The 21796-nt window shown below is 38.9% G+C and overlaps 1 protein-coding gene across 12 annotated transcripts in view; it reads left to right on the top strand.

Moving 5' to 3' along the window:
* ACSL4 (acyl-CoA synthetase long chain family member 4) overlaps positions 1–18280 on the top strand; it is a 152490-nt gene extending 134210 nt beyond the window's left edge. For all 12 annotated transcript variants that reach the window (XM_051968208.1, XM_051968216.1, XM_051968213.1 and 9 more), the window contains 10 exons: positions 754–904; positions 1124–1247; positions 4646–4717; positions 6887–7026; positions 7882–8054; positions 10098–10172; positions 11002–11193; positions 12089–12203; positions 13159–13316; positions 15390–18280. In XM_051968208.1, the coding sequence (XP_051824168.1) occupies positions 754–904; positions 1124–1247; positions 4646–4717; positions 6887–7026; positions 7882–8054; positions 10098–10172; positions 11002–11193; positions 12089–12203; positions 13159–13316; positions 15390–15547 (1358 nt within the window). In that variant the 3' untranslated portion in view covers positions 15548–18280. The remainder of the gene's footprint in view (positions 1–753; positions 905–1123; positions 1248–4645; positions 4718–6886; positions 7027–7881; positions 8055–10097; positions 10173–11001; positions 11194–12088; positions 12204–13158; positions 13317–15389) is intronic.
* The last annotated feature ends 3516 nt before the right edge of the window (positions 18281–21796 follow it).

Here is a 21796-nt window from a genome sequence, read left to right as displayed (position 1 = left end):
ATAGCTTTCAACATTCATCCTTGCAAAACTTTCGTGTTCCAAAATATTCTCCCTCCTCCCCCACCCACCCCCTGACAGGTGGTGAAATGTGATGGACAGGTGGTGGAAACATGTGAAATGAAGATGAGTCTTGTTGACTCCGGCTCTGAGCCCACCTAGCTGCCCACCTTGTAGATGAGATGCAGTTCAATTAATTCCAACATTGCCACAATGTACACATTGTAAGCTACTTACTTCTGCAACCCTCCTCCCTTTTCTTCCAAGTTACTTGCAGCATAGGGACATAAGGGAAACCACTCTGCACCTGCCTCGTATCATTTTTTTTTTTTGGCCTATACCCCCTGAGAATGGGCTCCAATGGCCTGTCTTTTCCCTTGAGCTATCAGTTAGTTGTAGGGTCTGCTTCGATGGTGGTGTTTGTTAATGTTGTTTTGCTTTTATTTTTGCGGTATCCAAAAACAGATGGTGAAAATAATTGTAGGAAAGCGGGAAACAAAAAAGAAGCCAATTGTTCCAGATTATAAACCAGCTAGAAGAAAAGTTCACATGTGCAGGACTTTCTCAGTCGCTTTAAAGGGAGGATCTGACCTTTGTGGGTTACAATGGATATCTTGTGGTAGTTTTGAGACTGGTCTGGGCCAGTTGATCTGCTGTCTCATCAGCAGATGCCACTTAGAATTTGTTCCTCCTGTTGCTATTAGCATGCTAATCAGTTTCAAATGAAGAAAATGTGATTCTTTTACTCTTTTCTAGTCAACATCGTTCCCAACAGACCAAATCCCAATGATCTTGCTATTGTCATGTATACCAGCGGCTCTACCGGCAGACCTAAAGGCGTAATGATGCATCACAGCAACCTGATAGCTGGAATGACTGGCCAGTGTGAAAGGATTCCTGGATTAGGGTAAGGACTTTTCAGCTCTCTCTCTCTGGGTGACCAAGAGCACTGCAGTTAGCACTAGGCCTGGGACTTGATTCCAAAATTTTATTATTTGTAATAAAAATATTTAAATATTTATTTTTAATAATGATATTATACCAGTATTATGATGATATTTTATTCCCTTCCTAATTTGAAATGCCTTGAAAAAAAAATTGTAATTCAAGTTTTTTTTCCTTTCAGACCAAAGGATACCTATATTGGTTACTTGCCTCTTGCTCATGTTCTAGAATTGACAGCAGAAATATCATGTTTTACCTATGGATGCAGAATTGGATATTCTTCTCCTCTTACATTATCAGATCAGGTAGCAAACTTTTCAGTTCATTGACTTAATTATCTTGCGCTGGTTTGTTTCACTAATAGCCCATTACTGGAAAGCGGTTAGGTTCTTTAGTTCCACAATAACTTTCTCTGTGCATTTTGGGGTCTGTAGTTTGATGAACAAATGGTTTATGACAGCATGATTTTGCCCATGAATGTTTTAATCATTGATTCACTTTTCTTTCTCTGAAATAATGGAGCCTAATAAAGCCTATATTGGCTTTAGGGGTTGCCATTTCACACACATGGTTAACTAACAGTTCACTTGACTATTCCCTTATAGAATGATTACAGAAGTAATGGTTGGAATGGGAAAATGTACCTACACTGACAAAAGTATAGGCCACGGAAGAATTTCAGGGCAGGTGACGTTATGGGTTCTATGGACTTCTGTGAGTTGACCAAGGTATCCAACCTGCCTTTCTGTGCGGAAATGTGTTCCGACTTTGAATTAGCATACTTACAAGTGAACTTTTAGAATAGAACTTGTGTATAAATTAGGGACTACCATATTGCAGATGCACTATTAAGTTAAAAGATCAAATTTAAAACCTGTTCCAATATTAATGGCGAGCAAGACAGATTAGTTTCATTATGGAAATTATCAAACAAAACTTAACTTCATCTGGTGAAACTAAAGTGGATTAGTCTGGGAGTCAAGTTGTTGATGACCAAATGTTTTCCTTGGGATTTTTCTTAATAAAATTCTTCTCAGTTTTAAGCTTGAATTGTAACTGCATGTAAAGGGAATAATGTTTTACAATATGAAAGGGAAAAAAAATTTACAGCAGGCTGAGCATAGGAAGTTTGGAAACCAGCCACAGGCAACCCATTTCTTCTGTTCCTTCCTGGAAACAATAGCTCCAGTCTGGGGAATGCAACGAAATTTGAGATTGTTGATGGCCTGGCTTTTTCCATTCAGTAATTTAAGTATGACAGTAGATGTCTTATATAAAGAAGACTTCAAGGGACTTACACCTGTCTTACTGGTTGACTTTGTGAATCTAATCCTTTTAGAAAGTTCCCCAGGAAATAAAACTGGGGGGGAGGGGCAGCTCCCTCTCTCTTATTCCTCCTCCCTCCCTTAAGAAATGTTACTGGACCTGACCTTGGTCAGTGTGTGCTGCTCTGCTGGCAAACCGAATAGTACTTTAACTATGCAAAAGTAAATAAGATGAAGAATTAGTGATAATACTTGGAATAACAACAGAGCCAGGGGGGTGTGCCTGACAGAAGCTGGAGTTCCCATGATCACTAGCAGCAGCTGCTGCTGCTCCAAAGCAGACAGGCAGCCCAAATGATCATTTTCTGGTCATATTCATTTCTTTTTCTCCCTCCAGAGGACCTTCCCCCACTCTTACCCTCACTATCCTTCTGAAGCTAGATAGAATCCGAGTACCCCAAGTGTCACAACATCTTCCATGACAGAGATTCTAGAAACAGCAGTCCTTGAAAGGAATCTGTCTGCCTGCATTTCCTGTTTACCTTATTAGACACTAGTTAATGGGAAATGGTCTGTAGTTACAGAATAACGAGCTCTTTTTATGATAGGCAAACCTGAAAGCCAGCTAAGCCAGATTTGAGATTATTTGTAGATGGTAACAAGCTCATTTTCTATTAGCAACAGTCGTGAAAGCACCAAATTCGCCCTTGGTTCCCACCATATAATAGTTGGTGTACCACATGTACACCAGTAATGGTAATGGTAGACTCAAGGTAGAGTCAGGAAATAATAGAATTTCTGCAGGTCAGACTTTATATAGGTTCTTAGGCTAGTTCAAAGAGGAAAGATTTCAGAAGAAGAAAAAGATCACAGATGGATGCTCTACCCAAAAAGATAACCAAAAAGCAGTTCCCAACTATCAGTCGGTGTGTCTTTTTCTTCCAAAGCTATATAAAAATTTTATGCATGTAATATCTCAAAAAATTTAATGCTTTGTAACTCATTTTTAATTAAGCTCATGTTTTAAAAGTTTAATTTTTTTTAGGATTGCTTCATGATTTTCACCCTAGTAAAATGTACTCGGCACCCTGCTGGGTATGTTGAGGGGTTATTCTTCATGAAAACATTAGAAGGGAGAGAGGTACTTTAGTATATGATTTTTCTAGGATCAGGTGATACTAGATGGCTTTCAATCAAGGAATGCCATGATCTCAGAAAAGTATGACCTACAAATAATGGGAAGGACCATGATAATATGCACGATAGGTAGAAAATATATCTACCTGAGAAGACCAAAGACAATATCATTGTGGAGCACTTAGCTAATCAGAAATCTGAGATATTCAGAGAATCCTTGCACACAAAATGGGGGCTAGTGATGGAGTTCTTCATGTCCTACCAAAGCAGATTTCTTAAGTATGTTATGCCCCAAGGATACAAAAACAGTAGTGAGACACTACCTGCTCTCAAGGTGTTTGCATTCTACTGGAAGAACACTAGCTATTGGGTAGGTTGTACTTGAAAAGAAGCCAGGGATTCTAAGACAAAGAAGAAAGAAGAGAGTCCGTTCCTTTGGCCTGTTGCAAAGATACAGGGATGGGGTTATAATGTTGTGTGTGAGAAAGAGCAGGAAGGCCATATTGGCTTTAGATGCCGAACAGGAAAGGTTTGTATTTGATCTTCAGAGTTAATAGGGAGCCATTGAACTTCTAATGAGTAGGGAAGTCACATAATCACAACTATGCTTTGGCAGCTGTGTGGAAAGAGCTTAAAGAAGGCAGACCAAATTGGAGGCGGTTCTAATAGTCTCAAGAGGTAATTAAGGGTAGAACCTAGAGCACTAGCCACGTGAATGGAGTAAATGATATAAAACATGATGTGTAGAATCATGAAGGTAGAATCAACAAGGCTAGGAAATTGATTGGATGTAAGTGAGATAGAAGAGTTGAGAATGAACTTAGATTATTGAGAGGATAAAGAAGAAATCCAGAAAGTAGTAGTAGGTTTAGAGGATAACAATTTTGGCATATGATATGCCTACTAAGAAATCCAGTTGGAAATGTCTACTAGGTAGGTGATTCGAAAAGATATATATATATATATATTATAGACATGTGGGAATCGGTCATCTTTATGGAGAGGGGAATTGAGCCATAGGAGCTGATTGAGATCATAGAAAAGAGAAAGGGAGCCTCGGACAGAATCTTGGGGAACAATAGATCCCTAGTTAGGGGATTCTAGAGAGGATTTGTGGAAAGATAGAACTAAAAATTCCACAAGAAGGCACCTGGGAAATCCCAGGTCCATCAACATAGAACTAGTATGGTAACAAGTTTTGAATTGTAGTTCTTGTTGGAATTCAGCTAATACTTGAATGATTTTTCACTAAGATAAACTAGTAAGTTACTTTAAATGTTTTTTCTTTTTCTTTGTTATAGTCCAGCAAAATTAAAAAAGGGAGCAAAGGCGACTGTAGTGTTCTGAAGCCTACACTTATGGCAGCTGTCCCGGTAAGTAGAGGATAACGTCAGCAATGAATAATAATGGTTCACATTTCTATAGTCATTCAGTTTTACAGAGCATTCTCCTCATAACGGCCCTTTTTGCGCAGCATATAGAAAACTGGAACTCCAAAAGGGTATTTGACTTTCTCGAGACTATTCAGCTAGTCCAGGTGTAAGAACCTGGGCTCAGACCCAGACCTCCTGACTCCAAATGGAATAGAATTTCTAATACAAAACAGTTTCAGTCATGAATTTGTTTGCAATGTAGAAACCACTTGCCTTTTAAAAAAATAGCCCTCATGGAGGTTTTGCTCATTTCCATGGCTTGGTTTTTTAGTTAGTGCCTAAGACCAAGTTTCTCAGTTGAATAAGTAAGTCATTCAAACTTCTTAAATATGTCCCTTAAAACTAGAAAAAAAGGTTAGCCCAGTGAGGAGACTTTGCCATCGGAATAGCCAGTATTCAGACAGACCCTGCATAGCCACCTTATTGGGGAATGGGACAGAAGTTGTATTGGGTAGGAGTTGGACCTAGGCAGCCCCTTCTAACTCAAGCATTCAGATCATCTAGACCAGGACTTCGTAAACTTATTCTATTCACAAACCCATTTTGCCCAAGAAAAGGGCGTATCTGTCTTGTAATCAACATTTAATTGATAATAAGTCATAATTAAACCCTCATCTACTATTCCAAGAATTTTCTCTTCTCTCTTCAACAACCTTAGTTAGCTGATGCAAATCTTATTCTCCCCATTTTGAAACTGAGGTTTGGAGAGGACACACAGTTCATGACTCACATCAGAGTGTCAAGGCCCTAACCCCTCCTGACTTCAAGTTCTGGGTTTTTTCTTATCAGCTTTTAAAAAAAGTTTTCTCTGATAATAACTTGCATTTAGATAATGTCTTAGGAAATCTATTTCGAGGTGTTTAGAATGTCCTTTGCCAAAGGGATGGAAATAGGAAAACCTTCAATTTCCAAAAATAAATATGGTTGTTTATTGTAATCATAGATTTATGTAATCTTGTTTTCTCAATTGTTTTTCTCTTCTATGAAAAAAAAAAAAACACAAAATCTTATTCCCACTAAATGAGGATTCAGACGAAGCCAGCGATTGTGAGCAATTACTATTGCTCACATTAGTTAGTAGCCCAGGACCACATCATTGACCACATCATCTCTAAAGCTAGAAAGGACCTTACCACTATCTTGCTTCTTTTCCCCCTGATCTTGCAGAGGAAGTAACTGAGGTTCAGGAGTATGGAATGAAGGTGAATGAAGCTAGTGGCAAAGTCTGGTAGTTCAAGGCCTTGTACAAGGGGTCATTCCTTTGAATCACTGGAATATCAGGGTTTGTATCTGTTTGGATGACAAAAAGGCATCCCCTCCCACACACAAAAAAACAAAAGGTTTTTTCTTTCTACCTCTCAGAACTTGTGTGTGACTCCACAGGGGGCTGCCTAATTTTGTTCAGTGAAAAGCTTAATTCACAATTATTCCTAGTAATATTTGCTGTTTTTTGGAATCTGTGCCTTTTTTTTTTTTAACATTAGATATAATTATTCCAAAAAGTTTGAAGATTTTGTTGCTTGTAGTTTTCCCTTATTAGGCTTTGAACAGCCAGATGAATGGAGAGAGGGCAGAATCACAAAAATGGAGAGGTGAGAGAGTTTCAAATTCTGTAGACGGAGACGTTGTAAAGGAGGAAAACTGAAAAGGACGTTAGACTTAGCAATTTGACTGGATGTGAAAGATAAGCAAGAAAGAACAATCTGAGATTTCCCCAGCTTTCAAACATGGGTGACCGATGTTTCCATTATAAAAGTTTGAAGCTTGAGGAATGTTTAGAACTGTCTAGCCCAAGAATATATATAAATGCAGATGAGAGGAATGAAAAGTTTCTTTTTGTGGGAACTTGAAACAATTTTAACTGATACAATCAAACTCCCATATCATACCTTAGTCATTTTAGAATAGTTAATCATTACCTGTAATTGAACAAAGTCAGTAAAATTAATTACGTATTAAAGAAAATAAGTATGTATGGTATCATGCCAAAAAATTTCACCAAGTATGTCAACAAAGTGTTGTTAGCAAAAAGTGTGTGTGTGAAAATGGGTGTGCATGTGTATATGTGTGTTGCATACAAGTTACTTTAATTTTTTTCTTCAACTTTAGGAAATCATGGATAGAATTTATAAGAATGTCATGAGTAAAGTTCAAGAAATGAACTATTTTCAGAAAACTCTTTTCAAAATAGGCTATGACTACAAGCTAGAACAGATTAAAAAAGGATATGATGCTCCACTGTGCAATTTGTAAGTACGCTTATTGGTTCTAAAACTATTATAGGTCATCTTGAAATCTTATATTTCCAGAGCTCTTTATGATGTATGGAAAGAGCCCCAGATTTAGATGTCTATTGAGCAACTGACCTCCCTTTTAGGAACTATTTTCTTGTGAATAGTGAGAAGGCTCCATTTCTTCTATGTTCTAAGCTCTGGAGTCTATGATCCAGAGTATTCGGGCAGAAGGAGCAAACCAATTTTATTTGGGTTACTGTCGTGATAGCCCTTTTAGCCATTTTTTCCTAGTGTGAAATTATTAAAAAATTTTTGATTTTTAAAACATGGAAAATACATTTGGGAAGTGAATTAGAATCTTACCAACAGTTTAGGCTCAAAATTTTCTTATAATAATGATGAATTTCAAGCCAGTTCTGTATGCCTTGGGTATCAGAAATGTCATCATCTGAGAACTCTTAGTTTTAATAATTAGGTAAATCCTTTTTCTTTGGGAATCAGAAAATGACTTGGTGCATGGAAACTTCTAATTCACTTGGAAAAAACAGTAAATTTAACTGCCTTATCTGAGATTTCATGCCATAGAAAGTAATTTTTAAACCTGTATTCTTGGTTGTCATTTCCAGGCATACATTGGCTAGGCAATAGTCAAGTGTTTGCCTTTCTAGATCTGACTCTTGTTGTTTTGTTGGTGCTAAGATCATGAAATCTAACCTAGCTTCTTTTTGAAAGGAAAACTTTTGGCAGTTATTGCCTTTTGACTCAGAGAAATCCTTTGGGGAGCAGTTCTCAGTGATTTGTTCTTTAGATAACTCTGTTAGCAAAAATCAAAATGTTTCTCTTTCCCTTCCCCACCCTGCCTTTATCAAGCCTGCTGTTTAAAAAGGTGAAAGCTCTATTAGGCGGGAATGTCCGTATGATGCTTTCTGGAGGAGCACCCCTTTCGCCACAGACACACCGCTTTATGAATGTCTGTTTCTGCTGCCCAATTGGCCAAGGTTATGGATTAACTGAATCTTGTGGAGCTGGAACAGTTACTGAAGGTCAGTATTGTTTTTGTATGATTAAGTATGTATCTTGACCTTCTAGGGGTTTCCATTGATGCAGAAACTTGGAAAACTTGGGGAGGAAAATGTACCTCATTATTACCTCCTGTGTGATCGGTATTAGATCTTAAAGCTCCTGAGCTAAAGAGATGGAAAATAGCCCCTTTCCTTGCCAGATTTTAAAATCTCTGAATTGGAGTTTCATGTTTCTAGCTAGGATCTGTGGGAGATAATGAAAGCTCTACTTCTTCCAGGGATCCCACCGGCTGGGTCATTTCCCTTAATTTGCCCAGCTGTAAAATGAGAAGGTTGAACCAAGTTGCTTTTGAGCTCTAAAGTGATGTTTTTTCCTGGCTCACATTCTCAACCTCCAGTAACACATCGCCACCTGGTTATATTGTTACACTATATAGTGGAACTATACAAACCAAGTTTATGATGCGTCACCAACAGCTCCTTTCTTTCTCTCTTCTGCCAACAGTAAATCCTATCTTCAAGTTTCTCAGGCTAGAAACCTTCAAATTCCCTTTGATTGTTCACTCTCTATCGTCTTCCTTTTCCTGACCTATCGTCAGGTCCTCTCATTTCTTCCTTGGGAATTCTCTCTTGTATTTTTTCATTCTTTTCTGCTGCAACTACCTTAGGCTAAATTACTAGACCTTCCCAGTCTCCTGACTGGTCTCGCTTCCTGAGACATTAAATTAATTAAAAGGCCCTTCTTCCAAGACAGCTGTTCACGCTTTTTGACCTATGTTTGATTCTTCTTGATGCATATAAAAGTATATTATTGAAATCTTTTCATTTTGCCTTTTAACATTTTAATTTAGGGTTTTTTTCCAATTTAAATTCCCAGGTGTGTTGATTATTTTTATGGTGTAAAATGATCTTTTCTTGTAAAATCGTTTTTTTCTCAATCTTTCTTATGCTCGACTTCTCAGTTTATGAGAGTCAGGCTGTGACACTTATCATTCTCCTCCCTGTCTTACCACTCCTCAGCTTCATATGTTAGGACATGCTCCAACAACTGCCCCTGATGACTAAATGTGGGCCTTCCCCTAGGTCTCTAGCCTGGCTCCCTTCTCTCTCTTGGTGGCAGTTCAGTTGTCATCTCCATGCAACAACACCCACAACTCGGCCCTCTTATCTTACCACCAGCTGTCCATTGGGCATCTTTATCTGGATACCTCACGGGTATCGCAAACTCAGCATACCCAAAATGTAACTTTCACCCACTCCTGATAGTTGCTCTGCTGCCGTTGTGGACACTAACATCCTATTTGTTGATTCTGTTCCCAAACTTGGAGCTTTTCTTTCTGCTTTCCTCCTTCCTCTCCTGCAGGCCTGTCATTTGCTAAGTCTCTTTGTTTTTATATCCTTGACAACTTCTCTTTTATCGGTGCCCTCCACCAGTTACATGACCTCTGCCCTTTTTTAATCAACTTTGAGTGGGACTAGTTCAATAACTTAATTGGTCTCTCAGCTTTCAGGCTTTCCCCTTTGAATCTGCTGTCCACCCCACACAGCTGCCAAGTGGTTATTCCTAACAATCGGCTCTATTGAGCTCCTCCTCCAATATCTCCATTAGCTCCCTATAGGACTCCAGGATGGAACACATCTTACTCAGGTTTCCACAACCTATCCAGGTTGATTTCAGATCCCTTCCATGTGCATCTATACCTGTGTGTTTGGAACCCTCTCCCTTGTAGAATCAGTAGCTTTTTGCAGAGTTCAGCTCAAGTGGTGGGTGCATCTTGTCCCCACAAGTGAGTTGCCTACATATTATACCGCCAAAAGAAGGTGTGCTCCTTGCCCATGTGACTTTCACTTTTACCCCTGGATCTGCAGCACCTGGCACAGGGCCTAGCACAGAGCAGACACCGAGTAGGTGACTTGTGGAAAGAGAAGTACAATTCTTTAATTCCTTCTCCTTTTCTGCCAATTCCCTTTCCTTTTTTTCCTCCCCGACCCTCCAGCTCATGCCATTCCTTCTATCTGTTTAGAATGTCAGTGCCGGTCTCTTTTTTCCCCTCTCTCTCACAGTTACTGACTATAGCACTGGACGAGTCGGAGCCCCTCTTATTTGCTGTGAAATTAAACTCAAGGACTGGCAAGAAGGTAAGACTTTTCATACTGTTCTAATGCTCACTGAGCAGCACTCCCTTAAGGCCATCCAGAGGGTCGGTCTTGACCTTTGAGCTATTGGATGAAGGGGTCCATGACATTCCTCTCCCATCTACAGTGTCCCCCATTTCTGGAAGACCCATCTTCCTTGCCTCTCAAGACTGCCTTCAAGACAAAACTTGGACCTCTCAGGGCATGAGTCCTTTGCTCTCTGCCCCATTATTACTCTACGTATATGCCAAGTCCCTCCTCCCCTAATAGAATGTAAACTGCTTGCGGGCCAGACCCTTTTTTGTGTCCCCAAGATAAGACAGAAAGATTGTTGGTCATTGAATTGAAGCTGTCTGAGGAACAGCCTGATCAAGTGGGGGCAGGCTTGGCCACTAAGTATCACCACACCTGTCCATTTTCACACTTTGCCTCCACTGGTTTTGCTTCTGTTACCCTACTTCCTGTAACTATAAATCAGGCATCCAGTTCCCACTGAAAACACTCTCTGCCCATGCTATGTGCAAGGACATCTTGTACATCAGACTTCAGATTAACTCCAAACTGTTCCTCCTATGTCTGGCCTCTGGCAACTGCCTGTGTCTACTCCAGGTTAAACACCCATAGCTCCTTCACCTGCTTCTGAATGGGACGATCTCTGGGCCCATTACCGTTCACATCATATGTGTGAACATAAGGCTGTGGCAAGTTATATTTTAGCATAATATATACTAGGTTGGATCGCCAGCTAATTATAGAAAAAAAAGCATTTTAACGATCAGCAAGAGTCCACTGTATTCTCAGCGCTTAGCCAGTTTGCCTTTATCCTTTCCAGGAGGCTATACCATTCATGACAAACCAAACCCCAGAGGGGAAATTGTAATCGGTGGACAAAATATTTCTATGGGTTATTTTAAAAATGAAGAGAAAACAGCTGAAGATTATTCTGTGGATGAAAATGGACAAAGATGGTTTTGTACTGGAGATATTGGGGAATTCCACCCTGACGGATGTTTACAGATTATAGGTCAGTATTTTTTTACTCTCTGCAGGTTTAATTTGATTTTGGTAACAAAGTATCTGTAAAGATAATATTTACATGGAAAAATGAGCCATTTAAAAAGTTTCTACCTGTGTATAGGGCTGGTATAGGGTGAAAATAGTGTGTGTTTGCCACACGTGTGTATGTCCAGCTACCAATATGCATCTCAGCCCACCACGTCTCTCCTTTCCCCTTGTCTAGTACTATCCCTATCGTCAAATTGTTAAAGGGTAGCACAGACACATTTTAGTACAGGATTGCAGCTTCTGTAGCTTTGACCCAATTTAGTCATTGGGAAATGTCAGCATCGATAGCAGACATTATGTTCTTCCTGCTTTAACCGCAGTTTGGAAAATTTCTGGGAAGGTGAATTCAGATGGCAAGTTCTGAACTGCTTGGGAGGGTTTCACAGGAACATGACTTTGAGCCTTTCTAAATCCTCATTGGAGGAGATTGCTTAGCCTTTCAGTACCGCTTTCAAGTGGTTGCCAGCCCTTTGGGCATAAGTGTACTGGTTGTTAAGCTTCTACTGGTCCATTTTCTATGGTCTGACATCGTACTATCTATAGCTACTACAATGGTTAAATACTTAAAACCACAGGCTCCCTGGACTGTTCAAATTTGTTTTATCCAATAGGAGGGAATTTAATCACATTTTCAGGGGTCTGAGATTCAAATATGGCTACATAGAATGAAATGGTTGTGTTCCTAAGTGGTCTTAAAATAAAGGTTAAGTACAATGATGTGTGGCAAAGTATTAAGTGTAGAAAAGCAATCTGATTTTAAGGATTATCTCTGTCTTTGAAAGAAATTGAAGGAAAATACAGACTTTAGCTAAACAACTGAGTCCAATTCTGGGTTCTTCTCTATGGCTTCCTAGATCGCAAGAAAGACTTGGTGAAACTACAAGCTGGAGAATATGTGTCTCTAGGGAAAGTGGAGGCTGCCTTGAAAAACTGCCCACTCATTGACAACATCTGCGCCTACGCCAAAAGGTCAGTCAGTTTGAACTTCTATTTCAGAGGAGCATAGGTAATTAGGCAAAGGATCTGCCTAATTGTGTGTATGTGTGCCCGCGCGCGTATGTGTGTGTGCGCACACACATTTCAGAGTTAGAGAATGCTATAGAATAAAAGGAACCTCAGTTTAATAGTTCAGTCATTTCATTTTTCTTGCTGTTTTTGTTTGATTCAAGCACTTCCCAAGAATCACCCCAATAGGATTCTCTCATTAGAAAAAAAACAAAAACAAGTAAAATTCTAAAAGCTAGAGATTGCAGCTGACAAAATATATTTTTCCCTTCTTAGAGTTTTTCTTTCCTTAAGGAAATATGTTTCTCATGGCATAATAGTTGAATATGTCAAAATTTTATTCACATCAATATATTAATATATAATTAATATGATAATATTTTTTCAGCAATTACTCAGTTGTTGGGCCCATAATTTGCTTCTAACTTTTTCCTACTCATAAAAAATTCTGCACTGAATGCCTCAATACCAGTGGGACCCCCCTGAGGGTATAATAACCCAGTTGTGCAATTTCTTCAGAAGAGCACACTAGGAGGAAGTTCACCCCGTTGGTTCCTGGCAGACCAGAATTGAACTGAGCTCTTGTATATATTCCAAGATTTTTTTTTTTTTTGGCGGCATCATGGTGCCCTTAAAATCTATATTTAGCATCAGAATTTTACATAAAGTTGTATTTAAAACAGAGGCATCAGGAGCCATCCTGAAATTGTCAGCTGTAGTCTTGAGATGTAGAAAATTGTGACCTTGAGGCTTTGTAATTTATTTACATGGGTCAGTATATTTTTCTTTTTGTGGGGCTTAATTAGATCATGAATAACTAGGTAAAATACAATTTGGAAATGTTTTGACCACTTTTTCATTTGTCATCATTTATGACTAACTGCTTCTTAATATGACACGTACTTTTTCAATCTTTTAGTGACCAGTCATATGTGATCAGTTTTGTGGTTCCTAATCAGAAAAGGCTGATGGCCTTGGCCCAGCAGAAAGGGGTAGAGGGATCATGGGTAGATATCTGCAATGACCCTACCATGGAAACTGAGATACTTAAGGAAATTAAAGAAGCTGCAAATACCAGTAAGTATGACAAGTATTGGCATCTGGCCTGCTTTCATCAGAAGCCATTATTAATCTTCCTCATTGAAGGGCAGGAGGGTCAATTTATTTAAATATGTGGGATAGCAATCCAGTTCTTAAATTCTCCTACCTTTAGAGGAGAAAATAGAAGGTGTTTTCCTCCTAAATCTTTCTAGGTTCATCTTCCATATTCCCTTCTGTCTCTGTTCTCCAGGGTTCTAGCCTGATCCTATTTTCTTTGTTCTCAGCAGTTCCCACAAGGTAGGAGAGACACTGTTGTAGTCCTCTAGTATTTGAATTGCTGTTTTGGCCTAAGAGGTAGCACTGGCACCCCTGGATAGAAGGTATACAGAGGCCTGTTTGGCTCATTTGGGAAGGACTATTTCCCACCTGCCCAGAAAGTAGAACGAGCTGTAGAAAATAGATCCTTAGGGAAAAGCTTATTGATCAAATTTGTGGGATGCTATTGCGGGCAGATTGAACAGCTTCATTTCCCAATGGGATCACAATATGGAATGGGACCTTAGAGGTCCCTTCCAGCCCTGAGATCCTTTGTTCCTGCCTTAGCTCAGGTTGATGATTCACGTTTCTGGAACTGTGCTAGCACAGCTGGGGAAATGGGGAAAATAGGTGGCAGTTTTGCAAAGCTATATCTTCTGTATGAGTAAAAATGTCACTAGACACTAGTTAGGTAGTCCATGGGTATCTGAATTGCAACTAGGTGGTGCCGTAATTAATGCATAGAGAGCCAGGAAAACAATGGGAAAATCACTTCACCATCTCCTTATCTATAAAATGGGAATAGTAACAGTACCTACATCCTGATCAAATGAGATCCTATATGCAAAATGCTTTGCAAAACTCAAAGGACTACATAAATTGTTGTTGTTGTTAGGACGCTCTTTTGTACTTTGCCTTTATTGTGTTTTAAAACTGGTTTTTTTTTTTCAGGAAGCTAATTTAAAATATTAGAAGTATACTTCACTCTCTTACTTTGTTTTTCCCCATTTGATAGATGAAGAACTAAAGTGAAAGTTTCATGAATGTTCATGATACTAAAACAAAAAGGTTAAATAGTGATTTCTCAAGTTACCTTTAACATAGAGCTATTTACTATGGCTTTTGTTATTTATGTATGTTATTTAAAATGGCAATATATAAAATTTGAGTCACTACCAATTAATTAATATGAATATTAATATTCATAATATGAATTATTAATTACTTAATATGAATAAATCTTTAGAGCTTTAGTCATTAATCTTTACTAATAATAAACAACATAACAAAGCAGTTTGGTGTTTGTCCAAAGTATAAATAGCACTTGTTTCTGTTTTGACCATGAGGATCTTCCTCTTCCAGTTTGTTTGGTTTTTTTTTTTAGACCAAATTTAAAAAGACCTTTCTTACCTAACCTTAATCACTGAAAGGGCCTTATCTCAGTCAAACTGAGACTTGTTAAAGCTTTAAAAGTCCAAGGTCACTGCATCCAGGGTCATTTCCAGTCATCCTGCTCTATATCTCATCCCTGGACCCAGATGGTTTCAGAGGAGGGTGGGACTGGTAAGTCCTGGCTCACTCAAATCTGATTCACTTGCAAGTCAGGGCATCACCCTTCTGGTGTCTTTGCCCCCCTTTGAGGAAGGGGGGGACTAGAGGACAAAGGACAAAAACAACAACTTCCTAATTTAAAGTTCATACAGTATGAAAGCCACAATATCCAAGAGTCAGTTTTTCCTTCTTCTTTGCAATTCATTGAAGTCTAACTGGGAACACTCAGGATTCATCTCCTATTTAGTACTTAAGCTACCATAATATCCAGGAAGGTGTCCATAAATTTTTTTTGCCCTATGGGCAAAAATCCATCCAAATAAGGAAACAGACATGTGAAACTCCCTTGTGAAATAGCATTAGCCAAAAAATATGATAGAATTAATATTCCCATCTAGTTCATTTCTCTTGAATTCACCTTATCATCCAGTGTGAAGTGCAACATTCTGCCTGGTTTGGTTTTTTTCTTAGTCTTTAGAAGCTCAGAAACATTTTAATTGACTCTCATTCTTTTCCTTTTAGTGAAATTGGAGCGTTTTGAAATTCCAATCAAGGTCCGCCTAAGCCCAGAACCCTGGACTCCTGAAACCGGTTTGGTAACTGATGCTTTCAAGTTGAAAAGGAAGGAGCTCAGGAACCACTATCTCAATGACATTGAGAGAATGTATGGAGGCAAATAAAAATCGGGCCTGTTCTCAACAGAGGGCCCCATGCTCTCAATAATTCAAAATGTTAGTGTTTTACCTTTGCCTCTGGTCATTAAACTGCATTTAGCTATTACAATCTTAAGTTAAATCGAAGCGAAATGAAAAACCAATTCAAATGTCTATTGAGTCTTCTCTTTTTTTCTTTGCCTCTAGATACTTTATTGAATTTTGATTCTTAACTTATCTGAGTTACAAAGCAAAAATGGAACTCCCAGAATCCTCCTAAGGTTCATTTCTGGTTCCTTGAGCCCGGCAAAGTTGAAGCAAAATAAATAAAGGAGTAGAGGATAAAATTTGCATTTTCCAGGTTCAATGTCTTTCTAATTTAGAAGCTTCCTTACTTGTCAGGCTCAACAAACAGATCTTTGATCTTAAGGACTCTGTGCAGCACTGCCTGGGGGCTTTGACATACTTTTCCAACTGTTCATATATGTTATGTAGTTATCAAAAAACAAATCACGATTATAGCATCATAGACAGATAGAAACAAAACGCTGTGTTCTTGGAAAAAATCTTTAAGAGAAAGATTACATATGGCCATACGTTAAATAGATGGTGGTTTATCTGTACATCATTATAATATTGTGAATATTTACAGTGCCTGAAGTTTGAATGAAGACAAAAAATGCTACTGAGTAAACTATTTAAAGGGGAACTGGATTGTTTTTTATTACTGTTTGAGATCCGAATTCAATAACCACATTCCTTTGACATTTACAAATAGCAGGTACATGTTTTAAGGTTCCTGGTAAAATGCTTGCCAACACATTTACTCTGAAAACACAGGATCAAATGCAAAATGGAGAAAGGTTAAATCTCACGTGAAAGACAATGGCGGCAAGAAATCCTGAGAGTTGGGACCGAAATACAGCCCGTAACTGCAGCTCACTCTTGCAGTTTGTTTGGATGGCTCTGAAGAATTGATATCAATATGTACTTCCATTAAAACAGATTTTTTTTTTGGGGGGGTGTTCTTAAAGGTTTTTCTGTTGCTGGTTTGGATTCTTATAGTTTTAATTTTGGAAAGTCTTGCAGTTTACCCTAATTCTATTACAAACAGATACAACATTTCCTTAGCTATCTCGTCTGTGTTCTAGGTGAATAAAATTGGTTCTGTTTTTTGGAAGTTGTTTTAAAAAGGGAAGAAAACACTGTCATCCTATTTTTTCCTCTTTGTGGAAGAAGTTAGAAACTGGAAATTCTAGGTGTGAACTTGGGACCGTCAATAAGGATTCATCTATTGTTTGTGCTGTAACTTATGAGTGTGTTTTTTGTTTTATGTACTCTTAAAAAAAAATTGCGCCCTTTTCCCTGCTGGCTATTCACACTTGAACTATAGTTATTATTTTTTTAACAAGTGAACGTTCTTAATACTGTTATACTTTGCACTTTTTTTTCCTTAAATCATTTTATGTTGTGTGCGCACGTATTGCTTGCATTTCTTTTTATTTTAAAATGTTGGCCACTACTACAAGATGATTTTCCTTGCTCTAAAATATTTATATTATAAAGAAAAGAGATTCTTCTATTCATAAATATTTAAATGTTATGTATATGATGGTAAAAAGGAAAATAATCTGGAATGAAGGTTTTTTGTAAAGATTTTTCTGTTTAGTGTTCAGGGATGTAAAATGCTGGGCAAATTGTTCGTGCAATGGTAAGTGTATGTGGATATTTTCCCTATCCTCGGCTCTCCTTTGATCTGTAAAAATCAACCGTCTTTACTAAGTGGACAACTCGGCAACCTTGACTGTTCATAGCTCATTGTTTTGAGATTGGCCTTTAGGGACTCTTTTCTTAAGTCTTTTTAACTTAATGATTTTTCTTTCCATTTTAAAGCTACCGCTACCTTTGGAAAGGTGACTTGGACTAAATGTGTTTGATGTTTCCTCTCAGATTTTCATTTCCCTAATTCTCATCTCCCTAAAGCTAGAACACTGCCAACTGATCTATTGTGTCGACCTTTTAGATTGAATAAATCAACACTTAGGTGCTGCTAATTCTTTATGAAATCCAAATATCTTTTAAGGGACCAGGGAGATGCCACTATGACCCACTTTTTTTTTTTAATCTAAATGTATATTTGTTTACACACACAGAAAAGTCTTTTCCATATGAATGGTGGCTTTTCAGAGATTTGATCTTAGAGATTGACCCCACCTATTTTTTTATACTTGTTTCAATTGCTTATTGTTCATTTTTATGTCAGCCATTTCACAAAAGCTGTAATTTTTTTAAAAACCTAATTCCATAGACATGTGATCCTAAATTGAACCTTTTTGATTCTTGCTTTCTACACCTGAAATATCTCATCTTGCCTCAGTTCTACTTGTTTATTGTCATGACCTCTATTGTATGTGGAAGTATAATTGCATATTTTCCAGAGACTAAATATAGTTAAATGGTTCATAAAATCCGAGTGTTTGTTCCTTTGATCACAGAGATGGGTTAGAATACTTAGCTGATATTGTCTCCGTAGAATATGTAACATGTTCTGAATTAGAAAAATAGGAACAGAAAGAGGATTGTGTTGTTTTCTTGGGAAATGTTTAATTTTCAAATATGCGCCTATTTGTACTTTCTGTTAAAATGCATGATTGCAAAATCATTATTGGGTGTGGTGTGTTGATTCCTAATGGAAAGTTTTATTGTATTTTTGAAGTTTGCACTCAGATCTTAAGAAATAAACCCATCCATAGTACCAAACCCATTTGTGTATAGTTTGTTTTTGTTTTTTGTTTTTTAACAAAATACAGCTTACATGGATGAGGGGTTACCAGGAAAACGAGGGTTTTCCTTTTCAAACCCTATAAGCCCCTGTTCATTTTGTTCGGGTTCCACTTGGGACACCCAGGTTCAAGATGATTGCTTTTTAAATGGTTGGAATGGGTGGGACCCTTTTCTGGTGTGAGATCAAACCAACTCCCATATTATCTCAGCCTAATGCTGTTAGATCACTCTGGCCTGGAAGTTCTTTTGTCTGTACTATATCTGACTTCATGTATCCAGCAGTACATTTTTGAAAATATCAGGGGATCCAGTACACTGAGTGCTACAGATGGGACTCCTGAAGCTTAAAGGGAAAAGTCATGGACCTAAGAGGATGGAGTCCCTGGTCCGGCAGGGTGGGACCTCCTCTTCCTCTGAACTTCACGAAGGGGTCAAATTAAACGGATTATTTCAACTCAAAAGCTCTTCCCGAGGCTTTTATAAAATGAGGAACATTTAGATAGATCTCCTTGAAATGAAATTGCCTATAAATGTGAGGTGTTTTCTACACATATACGCACACACAAATTTAGGATATTTAGGATTCAGTATAGCTCTCTCCTGGGATACTTCCTTCCTAAGGTAAATTATCCCTTATAACCTTAACATGTAATAGCTGAAGTGCTAAGCCCCGATTTCCTGGAAATTTTGGAGCTACTGGGGAAACCAGCCATGACAGTGCAAGGGCAGAGACAATAAAAGTTAAATATATTTCCATATTTGTCATGCCATACAAGTAAAATCAGACCAAAAAAAGACGAAAAGAAAACCCTGTGAAAGAAAAAGCAACCAAACAAAAAGGTGAAAATCCTATGCTTCAATCCACATTCAGTCTCCTCCATACCTCCCCCTCTGGAAGTAGACAGCATTTTCTACCCCAAGTCTATCTTGAATCATAGCATTACTGAGAAGTCACAGTTGGTCAGTGCATAATCTTGTTACTGTATACAGTATTCCCTTGATTCCAATCACTTCACTCAGCATCATTCATGTAAGTCTGAAATCATCCTGCTGGTCATTTCTTCCATAACAATAATATTCCGTAACATTCATATAACACAATTTATTCAGGCACCGACTCAGTTTCTAATTCTTTGCCACTACAAAAAGGACTGCCACAAACATCTTTGCACATGAGTCCCTTTCTTTTTCTTTGGGATACAGACCCAATAGAGACACTGCTAGATCGAAGGGTATACGCATTTTGACAGCCCTTTGGGGCTATATAATTCCATATTGCTCTCCAGAATGTTTGGATCAGTTCGCAACTCCACCAACAGTGCATTAGTATCCCAGTTTTCCCACATCCCTTCCAACATTTATCTTTTCCTGTCATCTAAGGATGTGAAGTGGTACCTCCCAGTTGTCTTCATTTGAATTTCTCTAACCCATAGTGTTAACTGTTTTTAGCTCTCCCGACACACTACTTGCAGTCCAGTAAAATCCAGTTTAAAAAAAAAAAAGCTGCTGCCCATCTTGTACTGGTGAAGTTGTGTTTCTGAACCTGAATGTAAATGAATTGAAAATCACTAGATTTATACTTTCTTTAATGTAGAGAGCTCCCAGTAGGGAATTTCTTCTACAAATGCAGTTGCTTTGCAAATTATAGCCTTTGAGAAGGTGTCCATCAGTAAGTCAGCTAGCATTTGTTAAGTACTGGTGATAAAAAGAAAGGCAAAAACCCGCTCATGCCAAAAGCATGTTTGCAGATGGAAATAGAAGACCCCCTGGTGGGGGGGCCCCCAGAAAAGGTTTCTTGCAGAAGGAAGCTGGAAGTTAGGTGGTGAGGAGGAGGAGGGAGAACAATCCACGCATGAAGCCTTAGCCAGTATAAAGTCACAGCAGAGGGCAATGGGATATCGTGGGTAAGGAAGGCTGAATGGAGGAGTTCAGAGAAGGGGAGGAAAGTGCAAGAAGATTGAAAAAGTAGGACAGAGCCAACTTGTGAAGTATAAAAGAACAAACGGAGCCCCCAAAGAACATGGGAAGTGCTGGCAAGCCTTGGCCGGGTCCCACAGCTAGGCTGGGTCCGAGGCAGACCTGAATCCAGGTTCTTCTGATTCTGAGCCCAGCTTTTTAAGCCTTTCTGAGAGTTGACATTTTTTCTCTATTTAACATCATCTCATTAGATCCCTCTCAGTATTCCAGCTCTTCAGACCCTTTCGCCCCCCACCCTCTCCCAGTTGGGTGCCATGCGCAGATCCCCCGAGCGTGACATCTGGGGCTTTGGATCCAAGTCACTGCTAAGGATGAGCTTGTTTTTTTTTTTTAATTTATGGAACAAAACGAGCATTTCCATAACAGTTCAGGAAAAAAGGTGATTGCATGTGAAACTGTACAGCTTGCTCTTCCTCTCCAATATATAACAAATGAATTCTGTAAGTTTCTTTTTTCTTCTCCCCACTTCCTTCCCTAGAAAGAGCTACCATCGGACAAATAGGTAGACGTAGAAAATTCTGTACATACTGATATTTCTCTGGATGCAGAGACGTGTCATCATATGTCCTTACAATTACTTTATAATAGTCAAAATTCATTCAAGTGAGTGGGCTAAGCCCTAGGACTGTGTCATCCTACGTCCTCTAGCTGGTGTGCAATGGAAGGGAGAGATGGTAAATGGTCTTGGGACTTAATCCCAGCCTTCCTTCTGCTCTTAAGATCTGACGAGTCCCAGAGGAGAGAAGATCATCCCCTTCGAAGCCTGCCTCTACTTGTCCCAACTTACTCTCTCAACCCCCAAACCTGTTCCACCTAACTCCACCCTTTATGTGCCATTCACCATACTTGGAACCTCAGCCTCTTCCCTCCACAGTCTGGCACAATCTCTCCTTCTCCACCCACTCCCCCACTCCAGGTGCATGTCCAGTTCTTTCCTAGACTTGCTCAACCTCTGCTCCTGGCCTGTGCCCAATGTCTACTCCTAGAAATCCCAATCCTCCATCAATATCCATACCCAGTACCAGTTTTACCTACCTTTTCTAGTCTTGCTCTCCTCACTCATGGATCTAGAGCTGCCCGGGGTCTTGAGGGTAACCCTCTCATTGTATAGAGGGGAGAAACCGGCCCAAGGTCACATATAGGATAACAGATTGAGTGGACTAAATGGACTAAGGCCAGCGGATCATTTTCTTTCTTTCTTTTTTTTTTTTTAATAATTTTTTATTGATAGAACGCATGCCAGGGTAATTTTTACAGCATTATCCCTTGCATTCATTTCTGTTCCGATTTTACCCCTCCCTCCCTCCACCCCTTCCCCGAGATGGCAAGAGTCCTTTACATGTTGAATGGGTTGCAGTATATCCTAGATACAATATTTGTGTGCAGAACTGAACAGTTTTCTTGTTGCACAGGGAGAATTGGATTCAGAAGGTAGAAATAACCCGGGAGGAAAAACATAAATGCAAGCAGTTTATATTCATTTCCAGTGTTCTTTCTCTGGGTGTAGCTGCTTCG

Source organism: Antechinus flavipes, chromosome X (assembly GCF_016432865.1).
Source record: "Antechinus flavipes isolate AdamAnt ecotype Samford, QLD, Australia chromosome X, AdamAnt_v2, whole genome shotgun sequence".
In the NCBI taxonomy this organism is placed as follows: Eukaryota; Metazoa; Chordata; class Mammalia; order Dasyuromorphia; family Dasyuridae; genus Antechinus; species Antechinus flavipes.
This window is presented reverse-complemented; position numbering and strand designations above follow the sequence as displayed.